Source organism: Rhinichthys klamathensis, unplaced genomic scaffold (assembly GCF_029890125.1).
Source record: "Rhinichthys klamathensis goyatoka isolate OS25496 unplaced genomic scaffold, OSU_Roscu_1.1 h1tg000256l_1, whole genome shotgun sequence".
Lineage (NCBI taxonomy): Eukaryota > Metazoa > Chordata > Actinopteri > Cypriniformes > Leuciscidae > Rhinichthys > Rhinichthys klamathensis.
Window position 1 is genome coordinate 1,242,575 of NW_026606778.1, and position 22,188 is coordinate 1,264,762.

Here is a 22,188-nt window from a genome sequence, read left to right on the forward strand (position 1 = left end):
GTGTGTGCATGTGCACGCGCGTGCATGCGCGTGCATGTGGAGTTAATACATGCTAATGCAGGAATGCAAAGAAATTAGATGGGAAATGAAATATGCAACAGTGGCGTTAGACTGGATGATTTATGTAGTCAAGAATTATTCCTTTGTTCATCATTGCCGTATTCCAATCAGCAGTGTTTTAGCCAATAAATAAATGCATTTGCATTTAATCATTTAAAAACTTTTAAAAACACGTGGATCGACTTAATTTAATATTGTATTGTCTTAAAAACAGGTTCATTTGATTAATAGCATTGATAGATAGATAAAGCAATTACACGATCAATTAATTGAGCAAAGGATGTCCACAGGCAATTCATTTATTTAAAGCTTTCAGTCAGATTATCTCTAAATGGAATTTGATGAGTTTAATAAATCAGGTTTTCATAAAGGAGTAAAAAGGCATGTGTTACACCCAGAGACGTTGAGGGTGAGTTATCCACTTTTTTACAAGTTTGTTTTATTGTTGTCAAAGAACTGTGATAACTGGGGTCCATTCCTCTCAGATGTGGTAAGAGGAATGGACCCCATCACAGTTCTTTGACAACAATAATACAAACTTGTAAAAAAGTCGATAACTCACCCGCAACGTCTCTGGATGTAACAATCGTGTCTTCTAATCATTTGCGTCTTCTAATCGTGATAACTGATCTCTAGCTAATTTGGTTCTTCAAACGAATTTGCGGATTTGATTAAAATATCTGGATTAAGTTGTCTGAAGCTGCATCCCAATTCAGAGGCTGCATCCTTCGATGGCCGCATTCAAAGGTCGATTGCGTCACCGCGGCACGATGAAGGCTGTCCCAATTCGAAGGCTGCTTTAAATGCGGCCTCCCTATACGTTCTTCGTTGCCCGTAAAATGAAGGGTACAACAGGTAGATCCATCGCGGCCTTGCCTATACCCCAGAATTCATTGTGCGCCAGTGTCAACAGGATTTCTTTGATAGAAATTGCCGAATTACACTTTTAAATGCAAGTATTGGGTTTCAACTTACTCAAATTTCTAATAAAAAAAAACTTAAAGTGGTTCAAATGTTGACAGATCTTACTAAGATGCGATTATATATAGTTTATACTCTTTATTATACAGAAATGGACCATGGTGAACATATTTAGACAGTTTGTGAACCAGCTGTTTTGTTTTCAGACAGTTAAATATAACTTTTAATTAAATAAGTCAAAGACAAACGTTACTGTCCCTCAGTAGCTGGGTTTCCATCCAAACGTGAAGAGAATCTTTTTAAAGTTCGCAAAAAAAAAAAAAAAAACGAATTAGGTGCGTTTCCATTTGTTCGAGCAGTGGTATTGGTAACCTAGTTACCAACAGTAAATAAAATATCATCAGCGGAAAATGCATGGAGTGTGTGTGGTCGAGCAGTGTGGCGAAAAGATCATCCTTAATATCTGGTCAGAAAACAAAGCCTTATTAGCCTACTGAGCTGAGCCAAATGATCCGGTTCGGCTCCCTAAAGAGAGCCGGAATTCCTATCGTGAGGAAACAGCCGATCAGTCAAGTGGGTTTAATGTTCACTATACGTCAGAATTTATTTGGCAAATGTGTTTCCATCTCCCATTATTCGCATTTACTGTGTCAAAAACCACTTCAAGTGAGCTTGAAAACTTTTTTTATTTTATTTTATTTCTTTACTTTTTTGCAGAATTTTTTTTTTACAAAATGTGCCGTTTCCATCACTCGTTTCTGATGTGCTACTTCAAAATGCGCAAAAAAAACAGCTGTCACAGTTGGCGACAAGAAAAGTTTATTTATTTTAAGGTGTGGCCTTCGAAGGATGCAGCCTCTGAATTGTATCAGTCAGACCTTCGCAGCCTGAGATTACAGCGCTTTCTTGTGTTCATTGGAAAGGGCAGATATATCGATATTCGAGATCAGCAATGCTGCAACATAATGACATATTAAAAAAGAACATCACACTCCAGACAAAAAACATTTCTAGGCTTTTATAAGTCGCCAAGCAACGAAAAAAACATAAAAGTTATAATAGATTGATAAAATGTTTGCTACATGATTCCCGATTATTTCTATTATTTCACGATTATTTGTACAGGATTTACACTTTTTATTTCAGTGTTGTAATTAGCAATTCATTTAATTTTACCCGTGAAGCAGATTTGTTACTTGACAGCGTTAATTAAAGTTACTTATGGGTCATTTTTCTATATGGCACAGCAGACAGGATGCTTTTATTAAGTTCTCTGCATCTCCTGCGCTGCGTCAAGCCACTAGTAGTTGTCACTGTTTAAATTAATGCACGGCTTAGACTAACTGTACATCATGTGTGTAAGACTCCAATACAATTATTAGGTATTTATTCCCTCAAAAATTAATTTCTCAGTGAATAAAACTGTGTCTATATTATGATAGACTACACAACATTATAAAATTATTTTAAAATTAGTTTTAAAATGATTATCATTATTATTATTTTAAATAATTTTTGTTCCTGGTTCAATAAGGTACTTTTGTAAGAAAGTAGCAGTGGCTGCGACAGACTTTAAGTATCACCTCCACTTAAAAAGATGCAATCTGATCCTGCTTACATGAATTAAGCCAGCTCAAGAACCGGGTTGAGCTTAAAGACCTGTTGCTATGACAGCAACTCCGGGATGAGCTTTGAAGAACCTAACAATCCTGGATCATGTCAAATCGTCAACAGTAAAATCTGTAAAATAACAATTAAGTTTGTGTATATTTTACACGTAGTAAAATACTATATGTGCTGCTTATAAACACCAGACAGATAATGATTTATGAAACAGATGCTCTTTACTCATCTCACTTGCACAAAATAAATGCAGTAATAGAAAGCATAGAAACGCACAGGTGAAATACACTGAAAATGATATGCATTTAAATTACATACTAAAATACAAACAGTTAGCAATAATAATGTTACCAAATAAAGTTACTAAAGGATACACCCATAGTCCAAATAATATTATTCCCATGCTTATTTATGTCTCTGATGAGGATTGATACTTCGTTTGACAATAGTAAACAGATCTTGATGAGGGTCGAGTGTTGTTCCGAGAAGGCAGTTTTTAACCACCAATTAGTCCACCAGCAATCGGAAACAAAATTGTAAAGCAAATTAAAAAGAAAATAGCACAAGATTAAAATAGTACAACTCTGTACCGTTGAAGTGGAGGCTCTGAGAGACATTAAGCTGAAAATGCTTGAGTTTGAAGCTAAGTCTCTTTGCACAGAAAGCCTCCAGAACTACCATGTTCTAGAGCTCCCTCTTTACCTATGTTTGGTGACACACAGTCACAATCTAGCACTGTTAACTTTGAACCGTAAGTGATAACCAGCCTATCTTTGTTACAAAATATATAAAACTTGTTCCGCCCTTTAGAGAGGCTGAGACAGACTCACACTTTGAACGCATCGCTGCTAAATTAGGGTGGCCGAAGGACATGTGGGCGCTGCTCCTACAATGTCATTTTCATGGTAAGGCGCAAGAGGTGTGTTCTGCACTTCCAACTGAAGAGTCTCTTGATTATGAGATCTTCAAAGCGGCAGTGTTGAGAGCTTACGAATCATTGCCTGAAGCTTATCACCAATGCTTTCGAATGCTTTAATGAATGCTTTAATGAAAGCAGCCAATCAAACGTACGTAGTTTGCTCAAGAGGAGAAAACATGTTTTGAGAAGTGGTGTCTCTCTATGGGGTCACAAGCCTTGAGCAGTTGCAAGAGCTCATCTTACTAGAAAAGTTTGAAAATGTGCACCTGAGAACATACAGTAGCTGTTCATTTGAATGAGCAAAAGGTAAACATACTCTCTGAAGCTGCAGTGATGGCAGATGAGTTTGTACTTACCCACAAAACAGTTTTCGCATCTTCATGTGAGTCTAAACATCAGTCTGCAGGCATAGAAAGTCAGAAAGGGAAGTTTGCTCCTTTTGAAAAGAACAGATAGTAAGTCTGTTGCCAGAGTTTGTTTCTATACTGCTTGGATTCAGGTCACCCAATTTCAGACTGTAAAGCTTGGAAACGAATTATGGCTGCAAAGTAGGCCTAAATGGCTTTTCCTCAGGTTGTCTCTTTCCCTGAAATTTCATCCATTCTAAGAGTTCTGGGTATGAACCATTTATCTTCAATTTATATTTTGCCCCTGTCGTACATCTTAGCAGGGTTGTTTACTGTGCGTGTTCTTTTGAAGCACAAATCGGTTGTAAGTAAAGACCAAGTGTCCAAAGTGCATTTCAAGAACCCTGCTGTGAGTCGTTATGGTACTACTATGCTCATTTGTCTATACATTGGTCTTTGGTTACCTGAGTTGGCCTACAGCCTTGACAGCCAGCATACCAAGGGAAGGGTACTCCAAAATGTGTTAAAAGTGAGTATACTGTAGTAAGTGGTTTAAGTTTGTTGTTAACCCATGTTGTTGAAATCTAATTTGTGACTTAACAAACATTTTTAGGGGTCATGTTTGTAACTTATGGGAGGGGGTGTTACTTCCAGAGACGTTTTTTTGTTGTTGTTATTGTTGTTATTGTTGCAGGTGAGTTATTTACTTAGTTCTTTGACAACAATACAAACTTGTGACAGTGTTAACTGAATGGTGTACTGTGGTATGTTTTCTTCCATTTGTTGTTGTTTTGTGTCTCCTGCTTTTCCAGGAACCCTGATTGCTGCCCCAGCTTCACCTGCTTGCCAACCACGAGGGAAGCAACATAAAAACAGGGCAGAACTCTGTCAAAGAGAAACCTTTTCTTGAGTATGATCTGTGCTCTGCACAGCCCAGTTTGTTTAAGCTATTGTGCACTCCTGTGGTTGTGTATGACTGTTTGCATTACTCTATTATCTAAAAGCACTATTGCTTTACTGTTTGCATTTTGGTAATGCTTTCGCCTTTTAAGCAGTTGCCCTCTTGATTGTTTGTTTCATTTTCCTTCGTTTTGGAAGCTTTGAAATGGGGGCCATTTTTGTTGCATCTCTCTGTTTTCTTCTGGTTTGTGGCTAGGGAGTAAGAGTACATGTCTGTTGTTGATTTGTTTTTCTTTGAGATGCTTAGTTATGGTTTACTTCCAAGGCAGAACCATTTTTGTTTATTTTGGCATTATCCCCTCCTGAAGCCATTGCCTAGTTGTTGTGTGTAAACTTTCATTTGTCACAAGCTGAAATAAAACTCTTAAAAGTGAACTGGTTGTTTGTGATGCTGTGGCAGGGCTCAGACTAGCTCTTTAAATGGGTCTGCTCAAGTCCCCTAGATTTGTGTAGGACGTAACACAATAAGTCAAACAAATGCTTAAACTAAACTAATTGTGGCCCAATTAGGCACTAAGTATTGAGGCAGCAATTGTTCAAGAGAAACAATTCAGTAAATATATTTTATATTCCTCGTTACTGTTTGAATCCATATCAATGCACAGAAAAATCTTAAAACTACTGATAAATATATGCATATGTTGTATGAAAATGAGCAACACTGATTTTATTTGAAATAATTTATTGTTCATTTAATAACTTTCATTAATATAACAATAAATTAATCCATTAATTGTCATTCCATGACAACCACAGGCAATTATTTTGGTCACGCTTTATATTAGGTGCGTTTAATGCACTTACGTTAAAATGTAAAGCATTTGACAGTGTACACACACTTATTGGGTTGTTCTGAGAAAGACGGTCACAGAACTCCAGTTTAAAATGCATATTTCCAAATAAATGTAATCCATTTCAATTTTAAGCTGAGTACAGAGTGGTTAAAAACGTCTAGTATAAAGCAGGACTGTTATTTACAGCCTCCAGGCAGAACATCTCTGATTGCAATTTTTCATTAATATTTGATGAGTTTAATCAGTCAAGTTGTCATATAGAGTGGTAAAAGGCATGCAAAGAAAAACAAACTGTAAAACTCAAACAAAATTAATTCAAAAAAATTAATCAAACCATGGCCTTAGTAAGCACTACTTAGGGCAATATTTGCTTTTTCAGGATTAACTATGAAGTAAATAACTTCTCTTTACTCCAGCCATTTTTTCTGCTCCTCGCTGAATTTTTTTGCCCATTTTTGTGTTAACTCTAAATAAACTGTAGGTTTATGAGGAAGGTAGTCAAGATATACAGTTTTACCCCATGTCTTGGGGATGGCCTTTTCAATTTGAGTTCCTTCATGCCATTCATTGAAAGAAGTTATAGAGATCATCTGTGGCCTTGCCTCCACAGCCGCATTAAAAGCGTTCTCATAATACTTCCCATTAATGCGGTTCCTTGTATTCTGGGAGTTCCAAGGCCTTATGCTGGTGTCGATATAACCTGGCCCTATACTTGGAATGAATACCAAGTCATTATAATCACAGAAGGTTTTGATGGATCTCCAGTTGTGATGTGAGGAACCATACGTAAAGCCATTGGTTGCAAAATACGTGTAGAGTCCATCAAATCCAGCAGTCTGTATGTCCTTCTTATGCTTTTCTTCCACAAGAAGAGCAATGAAGATGCCATCAAACGGTGTGTCCCTAATGGTCGATATGCCATTCGGCTTAAGCAGTTCTGCCCAAACATCTGGAGTTTGTAAGTAGGAGTCATATATATAATACAGTGGAAGAAATTTGCCAGTGCTTGTTTTGTATCTATAAAAAGCAGGATGGTTTCCATACCTGTAAAATGCAATATATACGTGTTATTAAACACAAATCTGTACATTGATCATTCATCAATGATAGCAAAAAACAATCGTTCTACTTTAAAGTCAGCATGCGATGGAAGTTGTGATTGCCTTTTCTTCCTTATTGTGATGTATATTTGAGTGAAATGGCTTTATGAAAAAGAAAAATTGTAGAGTGTGACTCCATCGGGAATTGATTGGGTCATTGAATGGTTGTGGTTTGCTATTGCTGTGATGTTATATGAGTGACAGGTTGTCCCACCCTTGCCTTGCACCAAAAAAGTCGTAGATTGAAAACTCAGCATGACACAGGGAGCGCATTAAAAATGATCCAGCTACAAGAGAAGCATATCTTGCAACTACAGTGTTTCATTAAAGTTGCTTTACATTTAATGTTTTAAACATTTTGATGAATGCATTTTTATATTTTAATTTATAATTCTCAACTGACTTGTATCAATATAAAACAATCTATTGCACTGTAGCCTATTCCAGTTCTTACTTTCCGAACGTCATGTCACATATTTATTCTGTTTTTGATCAATTTACTAATTTTACTTCAAAGGTGACTTTAGATTAAAACATTTGTATTTGTATTTTACTTTTAATATGTAACTGAAATGAAAAAAAATCCAGTATTCAGCATATTCCCTGTGAATAACTGATATAGTACATCAGGTGTTACAACTAAACCAACAAATTACAGGTCAAATTGAACAAAGGGCTCAAAACAAGATTGTGAATAGTTATTGTACTGAATGCATTTACTGATATCCTTGTATGATTATTTGTCTAAATATAGTAAATACCTGGCCACTAGTATCCAATAATAATAAATTAATAAATAAAATACACAACTACAAGATAATAATGTGTTAGGCAGTGCAACCACTCTAATGAGTTTTTTTTTGTTGCTAAGATTTCATTCATAAAATTAGGAATATATTTACAAATATATGGTTTTACCACCTGACAAAAAAGTCAAAAAATGAATTTAAACACTTTGAAATGTTATTTTACACTTAAAACTTGTTTAAACACATTGTTCCCAACTCAAATATACACATTACATCAATTTTGATATAATATGTTTTAATGAATCACACATTTTTTAAGCTTTATTTGTCATTGACCCAAATGTAAACATTTATATTAACCTAGATTTATAAATGTTACTAAAGTATTTTCATTGTAAGCTGATACTCAACACATTTAACTAATGTTAAGAAATTAAAAATGTTCTTTTTATTAATGTTTTTTTAAGTAAATGAATAGTGAGAGCTGTATAAAAGACATCAAACGTACCTCTCCACAATATATTTAATATTTTCACGCATATTAGCATCATCTCGTCCTTTATATGGTTCAATGTGAAAAACAACCTGTTAGGGACACACACAAAAAAGCATTAGACACAAAAGCAAAAGCAAGACTATGAATCTCAAACCTTCATCTGTATCTACAACACCTTCAACTGATATTTGTCAGCTGCATCCAGAATCAAAGGCAGCAAGGTATCAATTTCTTCACCATTGTCGTCGTTCATACTACGTGGATACCACGAAACCGCTAGAACACCTGAAATAAGCAAAGCATATTCAGTAGATGGATGGAGCAACTGTAATAAGTAATCATAATACATATTTCAAAGAGGCTTCTCACCAACAGCAGCTGTTCGGAGCTGTCGCATGTGTTCCTCTAAAACTGATGGGTCTCTGGAGCTGTATGGACCCAGTGCAGGGTAGAAATTTGCCCCGATGTCATTTGGAGGCTGGTGTTGTCCTGTGGGATAACCTGAGGCCACTTTGGGGTCCCAGTGTGGTAAGAGTTGATGATCCCAGTGAACATACTTTCCATCAAACTGAGGGTTCCCATACCATACATAGTAGAAAGCGTGCACATTGTAATTTGGTTCAGGGAAATCTTGCACATTGTAATTTGGTTCAGGGAAATCTTGCATTTTGTTCTCCAGGCTATCGGGTTTCTCTGCCTGTATCATCTGCGCAGGTTTAGCGGATACAACAACATTGGTATCTTTTTCCATTTCTCTTGGAGGTGGAATAAGTCTTAATGTAAACTGACTGCCAAAATTGTTATCCTCAGGGCTCAGAGACTTTAAGATAACTGTTATTATAAACACGACCAAGGCTAAAGCGATAAGTGCACAACATGATTTACGCCTAAACCGTGCCATTACCCTGGAGGTCGGTTAAAGTCCATTCCCCCGAAGATGTTCAGTCAATGGTGGAACAAATATGTTAAGCGAAACTTTCAAGGTTCATTCTTCATCTTTAAGCTTCTGCTGAAAACAGGGGGGGGGGGGGGGGGGGGGCGGGGGGAATAAAAAGATCATATGTTTTTAATTATTTATATAATTATAAATAAATAATGAAATACAATTATTATATTAATTAATAAATAAATAACTTTAAATGAAACTCATTCTTTCATTAAATGAAACTATTCATTATTCATTCATTCATTCATTCTGCAATAAGGCAGTAGGTCATATCAAGGCATCTTGTACACTTAATTGCACAACTTCCTTTGACTATACTATAATCATTAACTTTTTAACCTATGCAGATAGACGGGGAATGTTTTGTCTATTAATGTATAGGTCATTCCTACATTGATTTCATGTAACAGCATTTGTGAAAATCACTGTATTAATTTAAACATACTACAGACAATATTAGTATGCTGAAAATGCATGGACATTGTTGCTTTTAAATGGTTAACCTACCAAAATAATCAACATAACACGTTTTCCATAATTAAAAGAAATCAACAATTTGTTTCGTTACAAACAATTAATATTTTTAGACCTAAAACTGCAACCAGTGAAGACAAAAAATATAATAGACAGCATTTATTTCACCCTGGCACATGTGTAACTAAGACTGAAACACACAATCACATGTTTTATAATAATTACATTTTGAAAATATGCAGCGTCATACCTCTCTTGACAGACATCAAATGACACATCTTGTGAACAGAGCATATCTAACGCTTTAATCTAATACGGAAGTATCAGTGAACAGTATTTTCTTCTGTCCTGTTTATTCGGCAAATGTAGATACAAGCGAGTTATACTGCAATCTACTGGACGGGAGATGATTTTTTTTACAGTCTATGCTCCTACTATGGAGAAGACTAAACTCATGAATAATAATTAGCTAGCGTTCACGTTCCTTGGCGAAAGGCCAGTCACGATGCCTGATTAATATTCATGAGCTAAGTCTTCTCCATAGTAGCATTCGTAAATTCGTTGGACGGAGAGCGGTGAAAATCAACCCGGATTGCAATGGCAGCTGTCAGACGAAGGTTGATAGAAATTCATCGTCTCACTCACTCGCTTGTCTGTTTCAGTTTGGATCAGCTAAGTTCACATTTCCTTTCCTCTACCGGTGTTTCGCGTTTTCAAAATAAAAATGTGCCAAATAAGTCCTTTTGAAACTTAAAGGTAGGCTAATATGAAATGTATTATTCAAGTAGTGAATGTGGTTTTAGCCCTAAACAGAAGATTTTTTTAAAATTGATATTTTGGTTTGAAATTTCGAGCTAATCGCATTTTCAATCGTAGCCATGAGGGGGCGCTGTTTGCATTAAAATAAAGTGGGTAAACTGAAGTAACAACGAGGCTGCATTTAAAGGGATAGTTCACCCAAAAATTAATATTCTGTCCTCGTTTACTCACCCTCAAGTTGTTTCAAACCTGTATGAATTTCTTTCTTTTGTTGTTAAGAAATGGCTTAACGCCAACTGTCTGGTTACCAACATTCTTTACAATATCTCTTAAACTCACAGGTTTGGATGAGGATGAGTAAATGCTGACAGAAATTTCTTTTTCTGGTGAACTATCCCTTTAAGCTCATTGTGTTTGTTCAGTTAGCCTATCTGATTGTTTGGATGAAAATTGATTTGTTCATAATGTACACATAGACATCATAATGTGTAAATGCACTATCTTCTTGTGAATTTTCACAAGATTGCTTCAATTAAATTAAATAAAATGTGGCTAACAATTAAAAAGATAGAGGCACAATTAAAGGCACAATACATTCATTCACAATTTACACTTTTAAATCTAGCTTATTGGATGTAGATTTTAGACTGTATATACTCCAACATCAATACTGAGCTGCTGTAGAAATCACAATCAATCCCTGGTGTTTGAAATTACTTCAGTGACTCAAACAAAGCAATCATTTCCCAAGTGCACCATGCACACTTTGACAGGTTCCACTGATGCTTTGTGAGGATGGATGCAGAGCTGAGGCATGTTTAGCATCTTAAGGTCTCCATTTTCTGACTTTGATGTCAGTGCCACTCTGCGCCTTTGAGAATCTGTCACAGTTTTTTTTAACCTAACAGTGAAATTATGGCTCGTTTGGATCAGAATCAAAGGAGAAGCAAGAGCCCTCTGCAACAACCCGATAATTCATATAATTGCTTGCCAGCTCCTTTGGGGTACAGTGAGATTAAATGCTGTTATGCTTACTCTTGCTCTAATCTAAATACAACCACCATACAAATTGAATATTTAAATAACTTGAACTGTGGTTGCAATTCAACTTTCACATTTTTTGTTACCATATAGGCTTTTACAATTGTACTTTCTTTAAAAACGTGAATACAATGTTATTGTCTCAGACTGAGTGCATGTGGTTCAACACATACAGGTAATAATGATTTATCAGGCTACTGCGACAGTTTTACTTTCTTGCAAAAGGTGGAAAATGGATTTAAATGAATTAGATTAATTTAAAAATTACAAATAAAATAAAATGAATAATTAAAATAAGGATGATAATAACAATAAAACTAATTATTACTGTTAATAATTAATTGTGACGAATAATTATAATGAGTGATAATTATAATGTAATAAACAATAGGTTGCAAAATACAGTTTTGTTTTTTAAAGGAAGTCACAATGCAATGTGTTCTAGAGTGTTTTAAGTCAATGCTGCCTGCATGAGGTGTCAAAATCCCATTATCTGTGAAATCATTAGCTCGCCGAATGCGTTATACACATATCCGCAGTATATGTGCCACTTCAGAGGGTGATTAATTTACAGGTATGGTGAAGATGTTAGTTAGATTCACAAATTGTAGAACAACTGAATGGCTCGTGCTATATTTTATCTCTTTACTATGGGCGCATTGCCATGACGTCATCGCCCCAATGTCAACAATGTAGCAATTTAGAGGAGGCGCGCTGGAAATGCCACAATCAGCAAAGAGCAAAGCAAAAGCACGCGGTCTCGAATGTAATCCAACATAGACTGAGACACTGAACACACCATTCCTCCTGCTTCAAATAAACCGTGCACGCTCGCTCCTTCAGCTGTTAACGAAGCGTGAAGAAAGAGACCATGTGAACGCGTCTCGCAGAATATCTTCGTGCAGGAACGACTGAAAGTTTAGGTAAGTGAACCTGCTCTTTACAGTTTGTGTCTGTTTTGGTGTGAGCGTCTTGTCGATAAGAGTGAGTTGATTATGGTACCAGAAGAGGAGGCAATGTCTCAGCACAGTGAGAAAGCTTACGTCAACGTTTTCGGACCGTACAGTCAGTCAGAGGAGCTGCACTGACATTATTAGGTCTGGAGGTTCGTGCTGCATTTAGTCACCAGTAGATGGATGGCAGCAGGCACAATTATGGGTTGGACCGACTGCACTCTGACTGACTGAGACAAAAGGAAACAGTGATTCAGCAAGACCACATTTAATGCCATTCTGTGTGTTGACTGTGTTCACATCTATCTATCTATCTATCTATCTATCTATCTATCTATCTATCTATCTATCTATCTATCTATCTATCTATCTATCTATCTATCTATCTATCTATCTATCTATCTATCTATCTATCTATCTATGCAGTCATGCAAAGGCAAAATTTTGTATTTATCACAGCCAGGGTTATTATAGTTAACTAAAACCATAAAAAAATAAAATGCAATATAAAAATATATCATATTTAATTTCAGCTAGTTTCCAAGGCAAGACTTCTCATTTTCATTTTGTTTAACTTGATGTACTAAAACAACTAAAACTGAAGGAAAAACTAATACAGGTATATAGACATTTAAAAAAACCCGAATAAAAATGACATAAATACAATAACAGTACATTAACTAAAATTACTACAGAATGTATATATAAAAAAAATTAAAATATAAATAAAAACTATAATAGTATCTATAGATCTATTCTATTTATCTAACTGAAATCATAATCTTAGACTAAAAACATTCTCAAAATTAGGGAAACAGATTGAAAAATGTATACCAGGTAAATCAAAATTAAGTCATAGAACTGTTTTGCACAGTGTTTGTTTACTCCGTTTTAGCTGTATTTAAAATTGGACTAATGTTGACGTTTCTCAAACCATAAAATTATCTTTAAATAGAGGTGTTATGACTTTGGGGGAAGTAAAGATCAACTGATAACCAAGTCATTCAAATGCGAAAGTAAATCAAGAAATTATAGATTTGATTGTTTCTTATAATTTATCATTTATAGACAACTTATACTTATAGTTTAACTTATAATAATTTTTATTATTCTTTTATTTTTTAATTGTGGGGGATGATAAAACATACATTTAAAAAAAATCGAGGTATTGCATCACTATGTTGTACTTGTACTGAAAGAAGAAGTGTGAGAGGGCATTGGTTGGTGGCTTTATGAAACTATCAGCCTGCCGAAACAAACCTGTGTTTGTTGCTTTCTTATTACTATATTTTGCCTGCACCAGTTTTAAAACCCGTATGCTACAGAATCTCTTCTGAAATATCATCTTTATCTCATACATTAGACCATTATTACTGCATATGAAACCAATTGCGTTGCACCACATAGACCCAGATTTGATTAGTTTTTGATTAAGCAGGGAGGGTATGAGATTCGGTTATGGGTGGATGAAGTGTTTGTGGGTTTATGGTTTACATCCTGTGAGATGAGATGTTCACAGGTCTTTGTGGCGAAGAAAAGAGAGTAGCTGATTTCCTGTGTTCGTTGTGGAACTTTTCACCAGATTCTAGAAATATTCAGATTCATTATATGGATAGATTTAACACCTTTACCTTTTAACTTAGATTTGCATAGGAAAGCACTTTCTCTGACACTTACCTACATCTTTATTTAGAGCTGTGAGCTTAGTGTGGTAATGATGAGGAATCTTGGTCTTAATGTGATAATGAGATGCTACTACACATCAGAACCAATTATCACTGATGCTCAGTGCTCTCAGGATATTTATCACAGCAAAGATCTGGCTTATAGCCTAGGCCTTGAATCTATTTTAGTGTTCTTCCTGATTTTTTTCCTCCAAAACCTTTGTACTTTCCATTTACAATCTATGCAAAAAGTGTTTAGACATATAATATCAATGGCCACAGCCTAATCAATCATGCCTCGTCTTCACTTTTGACAATGCAGAAACATCTCCTTAGTCATGTAACAGCGGTTTGTTCTTCTGATGAAAGCACCTGTTTTGTCAGCAGTTGCGGGTTTGTCGCTTATCACCGGTTGAGAAACAGATGTTATGTCTTCTGTTTGTGTTTGCAACATAGCCTAACAGATGTTTCTTCATTGACTGACTGAAAACTGCTACTGTAATAGTCTGATAAAGCTAACAGAATTCCGATTCTGTGTCATGAAGTGCTTGGGTCACCATATACGTGAGTGACCTTTAATATTCAGCAGTGAAAGCTGCAATATTTCTCAATGTAAGAGCTGCACACTGTACACAGATCAGCATCTCAGATGCAACATATTTAGTTTTGAGATGAAATAATCATACCGGAAATGACTTGCTATACAGTTACAGGTGTTCTCAGTGTTTTTTGTGCATTGTATGTGGCTGCTATAGGGTTTCTGAGTGGTTGTTTTATGGTTGGTTAGCCCAATTCAAAACCGCCCTCTTTCAATGTCTGTGAGAATTTTTAGCCCGTTTTGTCTGATCGCTTTGAATGAACAAACACTACTATGTGTGCATGTCAATTTTATTCAATATGCACCATCAAATCACTGAATGATGTGTTCAGAGTTTTGGTTTTGCTCATTTAGTTTCAGTTCGGCTGACTGCATGTGTAATTTTCACCACAATATTGCTAAGTCATTTGTAAGCCCCTTCTGTACCCAAACATATTGTGATTAAAGCAGTTCACACAGCTAATAATGAAGTGCCAGGTCATGATATGATAATACCAATGCCTCTAATGCTCATATGGAGCAAATGGTGAAAGAAACAGAGCTGGAATGCACTTGGCCACAGCTGTCATTTATTAACTGTGTGGACTTGTTGAACTCTTTGAGTACTGATTAACTTCCTGTTGGACAGCTAGAGTAGTGTTAGTCTGAGAGATCGACTCAATCCAAGAGAATACAAACACAGCTAATGGGGTCATTAGGAGATTCCCTTTGTGGTCAAGTAATAATATGGGAAACGTTGTTACTGATACTGAACCGTCAAAATGTCACACTTCCACTTTCAAAACTCAGAAGTATTCCGGCCCCAAATTTTTTGTTAAAAATATTTTTTATTTTTTATTACTTAAAGCAACACTTAAGTAAGAATTTTTACCTTAAAATAATGTTTTCAAAATTGTTTCAGTGGTTCATCAAGTCGTGACATGGTGAAATGCACTTATGCCACCGCTTTGCGGTCCTTTATCTGATATATCCACGCTATGTAAGATTGCCAGATCGGGTCGCGTTTCTGTAGTCCGAATGAGACATAAGAAAACTACAAATTTGACTTGCTTTACGGCAAGCGTTACATCATACTTTCATAAAATCATGCATCATACTCTACCTTGTCTGTGGCCATTGTTGATTCCAAAGCTGGTGCTGGATAAACAGAGAGCATGTGCGTGCGCGTGCGACAGTAGGATGCGGTAGGCTAAATTATTTACGACAGCAGTAATGGACAATTCCGCTTCCAACCTGTAGGGCGACCGCAGAGGAAAAGTTGCTTGTTGTTGCATTAAATGCAAATGTTGGGGAGACTTGTTGGGATGTTTGTATTTTGTCTCGAGCATCAGGTTGCGCAATCAGTTCGCTCGCAACATAAGTGATGGATTAGAATAGCGCTACCGCAGAAATAGGTTAAATTAAAACGGTGTTTACAAAGTGAAGCACTAAATATAAAGGCAGTTAATAACAGCAGCAGTAAAATATTGTTTTTTAGTCACTGTACTCAGTGGTTTTCAGGGAATGCTTGTGCACTAATGCATCATTTTTCCTGTCCTTTTAATCAAGCCTGTTAGCTTGCTGCGTACCTCCATTCCGTTCTCTTTTTTTATAGCATTTGTCTACTATGTAAGGGTTAATGCCCGACGAGGTGTCCATTGTCAGGTATTAATGGACGACGGCGAGGCGTGAGCGCGTCGGACGGTTGCCTCCGCCGAGGTCCATTAATACCTAGACAATGGATACCTCGAAGGGCATTAACCCACTTATACCATGGTCACTTGCCAAATGACACATTTTTAAAACATTAGTAGTTTATATTTTAATTAGGTTTACAACCGAAATCTAAAGTTTTTACAAACAATAACTTGGTTTCCCTGGTTACGCCAGAACTCCTTGACTAGGTGTCCTCTATCACTTTTTAATGGACACTCTGCAGCCAATCAGAATCGAGTATTCACCCAGACCATGGTATAATAAGTTTTAATTGTTTTTCAAACGTTGTTCATACTGCGGCTCTACGTTCACACGCTTGTTTTCAGTCTTTCTATATTTATTTGATCAATTTATCCTTATAATTCAATTAATTTTAAATATAAACTAAAAACATCTAAAATATATAGTTCATTTAATTTTTATCTTCACATCTGAACAACATGTCTGTGTAAATTTGTTTTAACAAAAATTGTGTTAAAACATATGTTGGATAAATTATTTATTTTTTTCATTAATCATGGTTTTCAACTTGCCATCAGCAAATCATTAAAAACAATGCAAATATTGATATTAGTAAAACTCAATGTGTGGCTTTTGCACTTTTTCACTTTTACACATAAATACCCTGATTTAGGGTTTTATTTAGTTATAATAATAAACAAAAAATCTAATTGAAAGTTTTATCCGATTAATCGATTAATCTTATTGTAAGCCTACAATATGCTGGATTTTTGCAGTAAAATATCCAAAAACCACTAGGCCAATATTATATATTTAGTTTAGTTGATTAATTACAATATCCCAAATGTTTCCAACTATTTGTAAATCGTGAGAAAATTGCGATTTTAACCAAGGAAACGGGGCGTGTGAGCAGGGGTGAGGATTCGCCAATCAATGGACGCTCACGCTGTTGTTGTTTTGTTCAAACATTATGGACCATGGCAAGCAGACTTTGAGACAAAAAGAGGACTAAAACGAAGATCAACATCTTTCGAGATGCCGAGAGCTCCACGTCCGCGACTAACTTTGACTTGACAGAGACGCGAGTGTTGCATGTTACTTTATTAGACAGGTGAGCAAATGTACATAAAACTAATCAATATGATGACAAGTTAGAATATGATCTGTATGTTATTCTCTAATGTTAATCTAGCTTAGTCTCATACAGCCAACAAACAACCTAACTAACAACATTCCACCCACAAATGCCGTTTAGTGTGATAGTGTAACTGTTAGAGCAAGTGAAACAGCGCTGCGTTACCTCAAGTTTAATTCCTCTAATAAACTGACCTGTGTGAGTATTAATTCAGCACTTGCGTGTAGTTCGGTAGAATGAAATGTCCTTATTCCTTTCTATCCGCGGGACTCGCGTTGCGTGTGGCGCTGGTATACGTCTAACAATCGCGCCCTGCTTCATACCAGTCATGTTAAAAACATCAATGTATTCACTTATCCATAAAAGATCCATCAGCTTGACGACAAGATCCATAATTCCGCGAATACGTCATTAATATAGGCCTTTGTTATTGTAAGAGGCTAGCGACCCCTGGTGGCGGAAAATCCTGCATATTGTACCTTTAATCGATTATCAAATCGATTAAAGGTACAATATCTACACTGTTACACACCTCGGGTCATTAGCGACCCTATACAATTTGTTTTAAAAAATGAATGGGATAACAGGCATTCTTTTCTATTTTTCTTGTTTTTTTTTTTCTTGTTATAATGTTTAATGAATTGATTGAGGAATAGAGGGCTCGAATTCCGGCGCGGGTATTGCACATAATTCTAATAACATTAGGGAGGGGGGTTAGAGGGGGGTTAGTTATGAAGAAAAATGTATAATATTTGATACATTTGTCTTTAAAAGTACAAATAAAATGCAAAAAAACTTGACAAATCTTGACAAAATTTGAATATTTAAATGATACAAAACAGACGTGTGTTCACTTGCAACATATTATATAAATATACTTTATATTTAATATTGAGTGATTTAATGGAATGTGGAGTATATTAATTTTCTTATAATAGTGCAAGAGTGACATTTTAGTGGTGCAGAATAATCTTTAGTAACATTTCTTTACGAGACGTTTTTGCATATTTGACAAAAGATTTTTGTATCTCAGCCATTACAGCTTCTGTCTGCAAATCCAAATGTATAGCCTCCAGATGCATTCATGCTGAAGTAGCATACACAAATCTCCAGCTACACCCCCATCTCATCTCTATTATTCCTTTGAATATAAGTGTCACAATGCTTACCGCTGCATTTTTTTTATTTTTATTTTTACCGGAATCTTCCGCTTTGACAGACAGATGAAAACGGAGTTGTGACTCTTATCCTCTGTTTGAAGTAGGTCAGCTGACTAGGTAAAAGTAACACAGCTGAATATGAATGCAGGAAACCAGCTGCGTAGTAAGCAGTAAACAACACGCATGGGTTTCAGTAATGACATGTGGGTTGCACTTAACCTCATAAACTCTTTGGGTCGTGCTCTCTATGACATGTCCGGTTCATACCGTTCTTATAGTCTTTATTCAGTTAAGGTACAAGATGCTAAACTGTATTGTGAATGTAGTCACAGCTAAAGAACATCATTATGTGCAGCACATTGTACAGCTGTATTGAAAAATCAACTTCCAGGACCAGAACTATCCATTTCATAATGTGTAATTTGATCATGAATATCCTAGATTTCACTGAATTTTGTTACCTCTTTTGTTGCTTTATTTTGCTTTGACTGACTTAAAGTGAGTGGTCCAGTTATGCTCTTGTTGCAGACTGAGATGTACCGCAGGCGATATGTGATGTCAGTGGTTCAGCTGAAATAAGAGAGGAGATGACGACATCCTAGAAAATGAAGTGACAGGAAAGAAAGGTCATTCCCAGTGGATTGATATACTTGTGCTTTATTTAGGAAAGATCTATTGAAATGACAACAGTGGACTTCAGCTCAACTTCAGGGCGGTGATTCTAAATGTCATTGTAATTTGGTTCTGCAGTTTAAGGAGCATAATTGAGTCCTGGAAACAGGAATGCTTCTGAGATTGTAATTACAACAGGGAATTTCTCATGAATTAAGGCCTTAATTAATCAAATAGTTTTGCCCAAGTAGTGACCAAGGGATGACAATACAAAAAAAGAAAAGGAAATAAATCAAAACACCATTTCAGGACACTACTTAACATGGTTCATGATATCGTTCTTGCAAGCATTTTGCCTCGTCACGTCATTAATTAGTACAGAAACTGATTTTATCTAAAAAAAAAAAAATTAATTAAAATATCTCAACGTTTGTTGTCTTGACATGCCTTTGTTGTCTTGGTTGTCTTACATGGATAAAAAGTAGTAAACTGTCTTCAAATGTGTGTTTGTTCCTCGTCAAATTTGTAGAGCATGAGAAAATTTTAATGAGCGCTCAAACCTTTCAGCGTTTGTTTTTTCCCCCCAATTCCTCCTTTTTGATGTTTCATGATCAGTTTGTGAGATCACAGCCAAATTAAATCTTCAAAGCTTTTCAATGTTTATAGATTGTTAATCATTTGTTTTGAGCTATTTGAAGCCATAGTACTTGTGTGATATTCTTCTGAAATGTATGATATTTTCCTGTAGTGAGCAAATCAGGTGCAACCTGCTGTCTGAACCATCAGTCACCCTCAGATGGGTACTGCCTCCCATGCTGGCCTCAATTACCATCTGTTTAGAAAGGATGTCCAGGACTTGGTCATGCTGACATGTCATCTATACTATATGCGAGTGACATGACGTGACAAAACTAGCATGCTCCAGTTACAATCAAGTCAAACTGCAAAAGCGCAGTCTAGGCAGCTGTGTTCATTACAGTGTATCGGTAGTTTTGTTGTGTTGTCAAGCATTGCTCATAGTGTAGATAAGTTCCTATAGGCAACAAGAGAAAAACGTTCAGCTTTCTTTATCTCTTCACTTCATAAGCTAATAATTAAGCCACATTGTCAATATTGCAATGTATTTAATGTCTTTTTGTGTATTTTGCTATTAAGTTTGCATAGTGTATTTTGCTATTAACCTCATTTACAATAAGATTCCATTTGTTAACTGTATTAGTAAACATGAACTTACAATGATACTTAACAATATATGAATGAACTAACAATAGATGATACTTGATCATATATTAACCTTAGTTAATGTTAATTTTAACATTTACTTATACATTATTCAAATCAAAAGCTGTATAATAGTGTGTTATGGACCTGAGCTAACATGTTTTAGTGCCTTTTAAATTAATTTAAACTTCAATTGCAAAAATGTAATTTTAGTTCACTTTGATTCATTACGGTCGCTCCAAAATATTTACAGAAGATTCTGTTTGACAATTTTCATGTTTTAAAGATTCAAAAGATTGGGATTGGTAAAACTTCCAATATATAAAAAAAAAGTATAATTACTTTTTTTATTACTAAATGGATAAAAAAAAATAATGCTGTATTTTAGAATTTTCTATTAAAGGTACAATATGTAAGAATTTTGTAATAAAATATCCAAAAATCACTTGCACAGTGTGATATGTTTCCTGCAGTTGTGTACTTACAATATCCCAAAAGTCTCCAAAGATTTTTTATTTCAGAGAAATTCCAATTTTAAATAAGTGGCTGTCCCGGAAAGAAAACCGCTATCCTCGGTTTCCGTTCATACTGCCATAGCCATGACGTAACCATGGCGACAGACTTGGACAACTGCGTAGTGCGTAGTGCGTAACGTTTAGCGGCATGCAGTTCTTGTTTCTTTCAAACATAGACCATGGCAAGCAGACTTTGGGACAAACAAGGAGAACTAAAATGAGGATCAACTAAAATGAGGATCAACATCAGCGTGCCGTTTTTGAGATGCCGAGAGCTCCACGTCCGCGACTAACTTGGACTCGACAGAGCGTCACGAGTCACGACTTGACAGCTTTATTAGACAGGTGAGCAAATGTACATAAAACAAATCAATGTTATATAACGTTAGCTCAACATGATGAAATGTTAGAATATGGTCATTATGTTATTCTAATGTTGATCTAGCTTACTGCTAGTTTCGTATAGTAAACGAACTAACACGTAACATTATAACTTTCAACACATTTAAATGCCGTTTAGTGTGATAGTGTAATGTTAGACCAAGTGAAGCAGCGCTGCGTTACCTCACAAGTTTAATTTGTCTAATAAACTGACCTGTGTGAGTAATCCAGCACTTGCGAGTAGTTCGGTAGAATTAAATGTCCTTATTCCTTTATATCCGCGGGACTCGCGTGTGATATCTGTCTCTTTAGCAATCGCGACCTGCTTCATACCACTGTAATGTTAAAAAACATGAATGTTTGCACTCATCCATAAACATTATTAGATCCATCAGCTTGACAGCAAGTCCCATCATTCAGCTCATCACTGCGTCATCAACCTACGCCTTTGTTATTGTTGGAAACTGCGCCCTCTTTTGGCGAAATAATCTTACATATTGTGCCTTTAATCATTCTTTAAAAAATGTATGGGTGTTGACGCAAAAATATTGAGCAGCACAACTGTTTTGATGTTAAGAAATACCTACATTTTAAATACAATATATTAACATTGATCAAATAAATGCAGCCTTGGTGAGCATACTTATTTTTATGAAAACATTTTCAAAAACATAAAATCTCTGAACGAAAGTTTATATATCTATATACTGTAATTAAATGGAGTACTTTTTAACTGGAGTTTTTATTGTATTTAACATTGCATTTAGACATTTTCAATATACTTTGCTTGGAATGTTTTTTTTGTGTGTTTTTTTTGGTTGGATGTTTTTTTTGGATGGTTGAAGTGATTATGATGGCATTAAATAACCCTTTATGCCATTTAATAGCACATAAATTGATATTGAATATTGACTAAGTTCTTAAAGGGTTAGTTCACCCAAAAATGAAAATTATGTCATTAATGACTCACCCTCATGTCGTTCCAAGCCCGTAAGACCTCCGTTCATCTTCGGGACACAGTTTAAGATATTTTAGATTTAGTCCGAGAGCTTTCTGTCCCTCCATTGAAAATGTATGTACGGTTTACTGTCCTTGTCCAGAAAG

At 35.7% G+C, this 22,188-nt stretch overlaps 2 protein-coding genes across 2 annotated transcripts in view; one reads left to right on the forward strand and one right to left on the reverse strand.

Annotated features, from left to right (window-relative positions):
* Positions 1 to 6,011: 6,011 nt before the first annotated feature.
* manea (mannosidase, endo-alpha) lies at positions 6,012 to 8,997 on the reverse strand. Its single transcript, XM_056267144.1, has 4 exons — positions 8,339 to 8,997; positions 8,145 to 8,254; positions 7,982 to 8,058; positions 6,012 to 6,668 (listed from the first exon to the last, which is right to left on the reverse strand). The coding sequence occupies exons 1-4, from the start codon at positions 8,868 to 8,870 to the stop codon at positions 6,032 to 6,034; spliced, it is 1,356 nt and encodes a 451-aa protein (XP_056123119.1). The 5' UTR covers positions 8,871 to 8,997; the 3' UTR covers positions 6,012 to 6,031.
* Positions 8,998 to 11,849: 2,852 nt separating this feature from the next.
* Positions 11,850 to 22,188, forward strand: part of bach2a (BTB and CNC homology 1, basic leucine zipper transcription factor 2a) — a 45,381-nt gene continuing 35,042 nt past the window's right edge. Inside the window, exon 1 of the mRNA XM_056267177.1 lies at positions 11,850 to 12,112. The gene's annotated coding sequence lies outside the window, so the exon portion shown is untranslated. The remainder of the gene's footprint in view (positions 12,113 to 22,188) is intronic.

Excerpts from the sequence above, each read along its gene's own strand:
- manea (XM_056267144.1), bottom strand. The coding sequence starts at position 8,870 with ATGGCACGGTTTAGGCGTAAATCATGTTGTGCACTTATCGCTTTAGCC. Across the intron at positions 8,255-8,338 it reads GCTCCGAACAGCTGCTGTTG|GTGTTCTAGCGGTTTCGTGG; the intron begins GTGAGAAGCCTC and ends TGCTTATTTCAG. Across the intron at positions 6,669-7,981 it reads ATTAAATATATTGTGGAGAG|GTATGGAAACCATCCTGCTT; the intron begins GTACGTTTGATG and ends TGCATTTTACAG.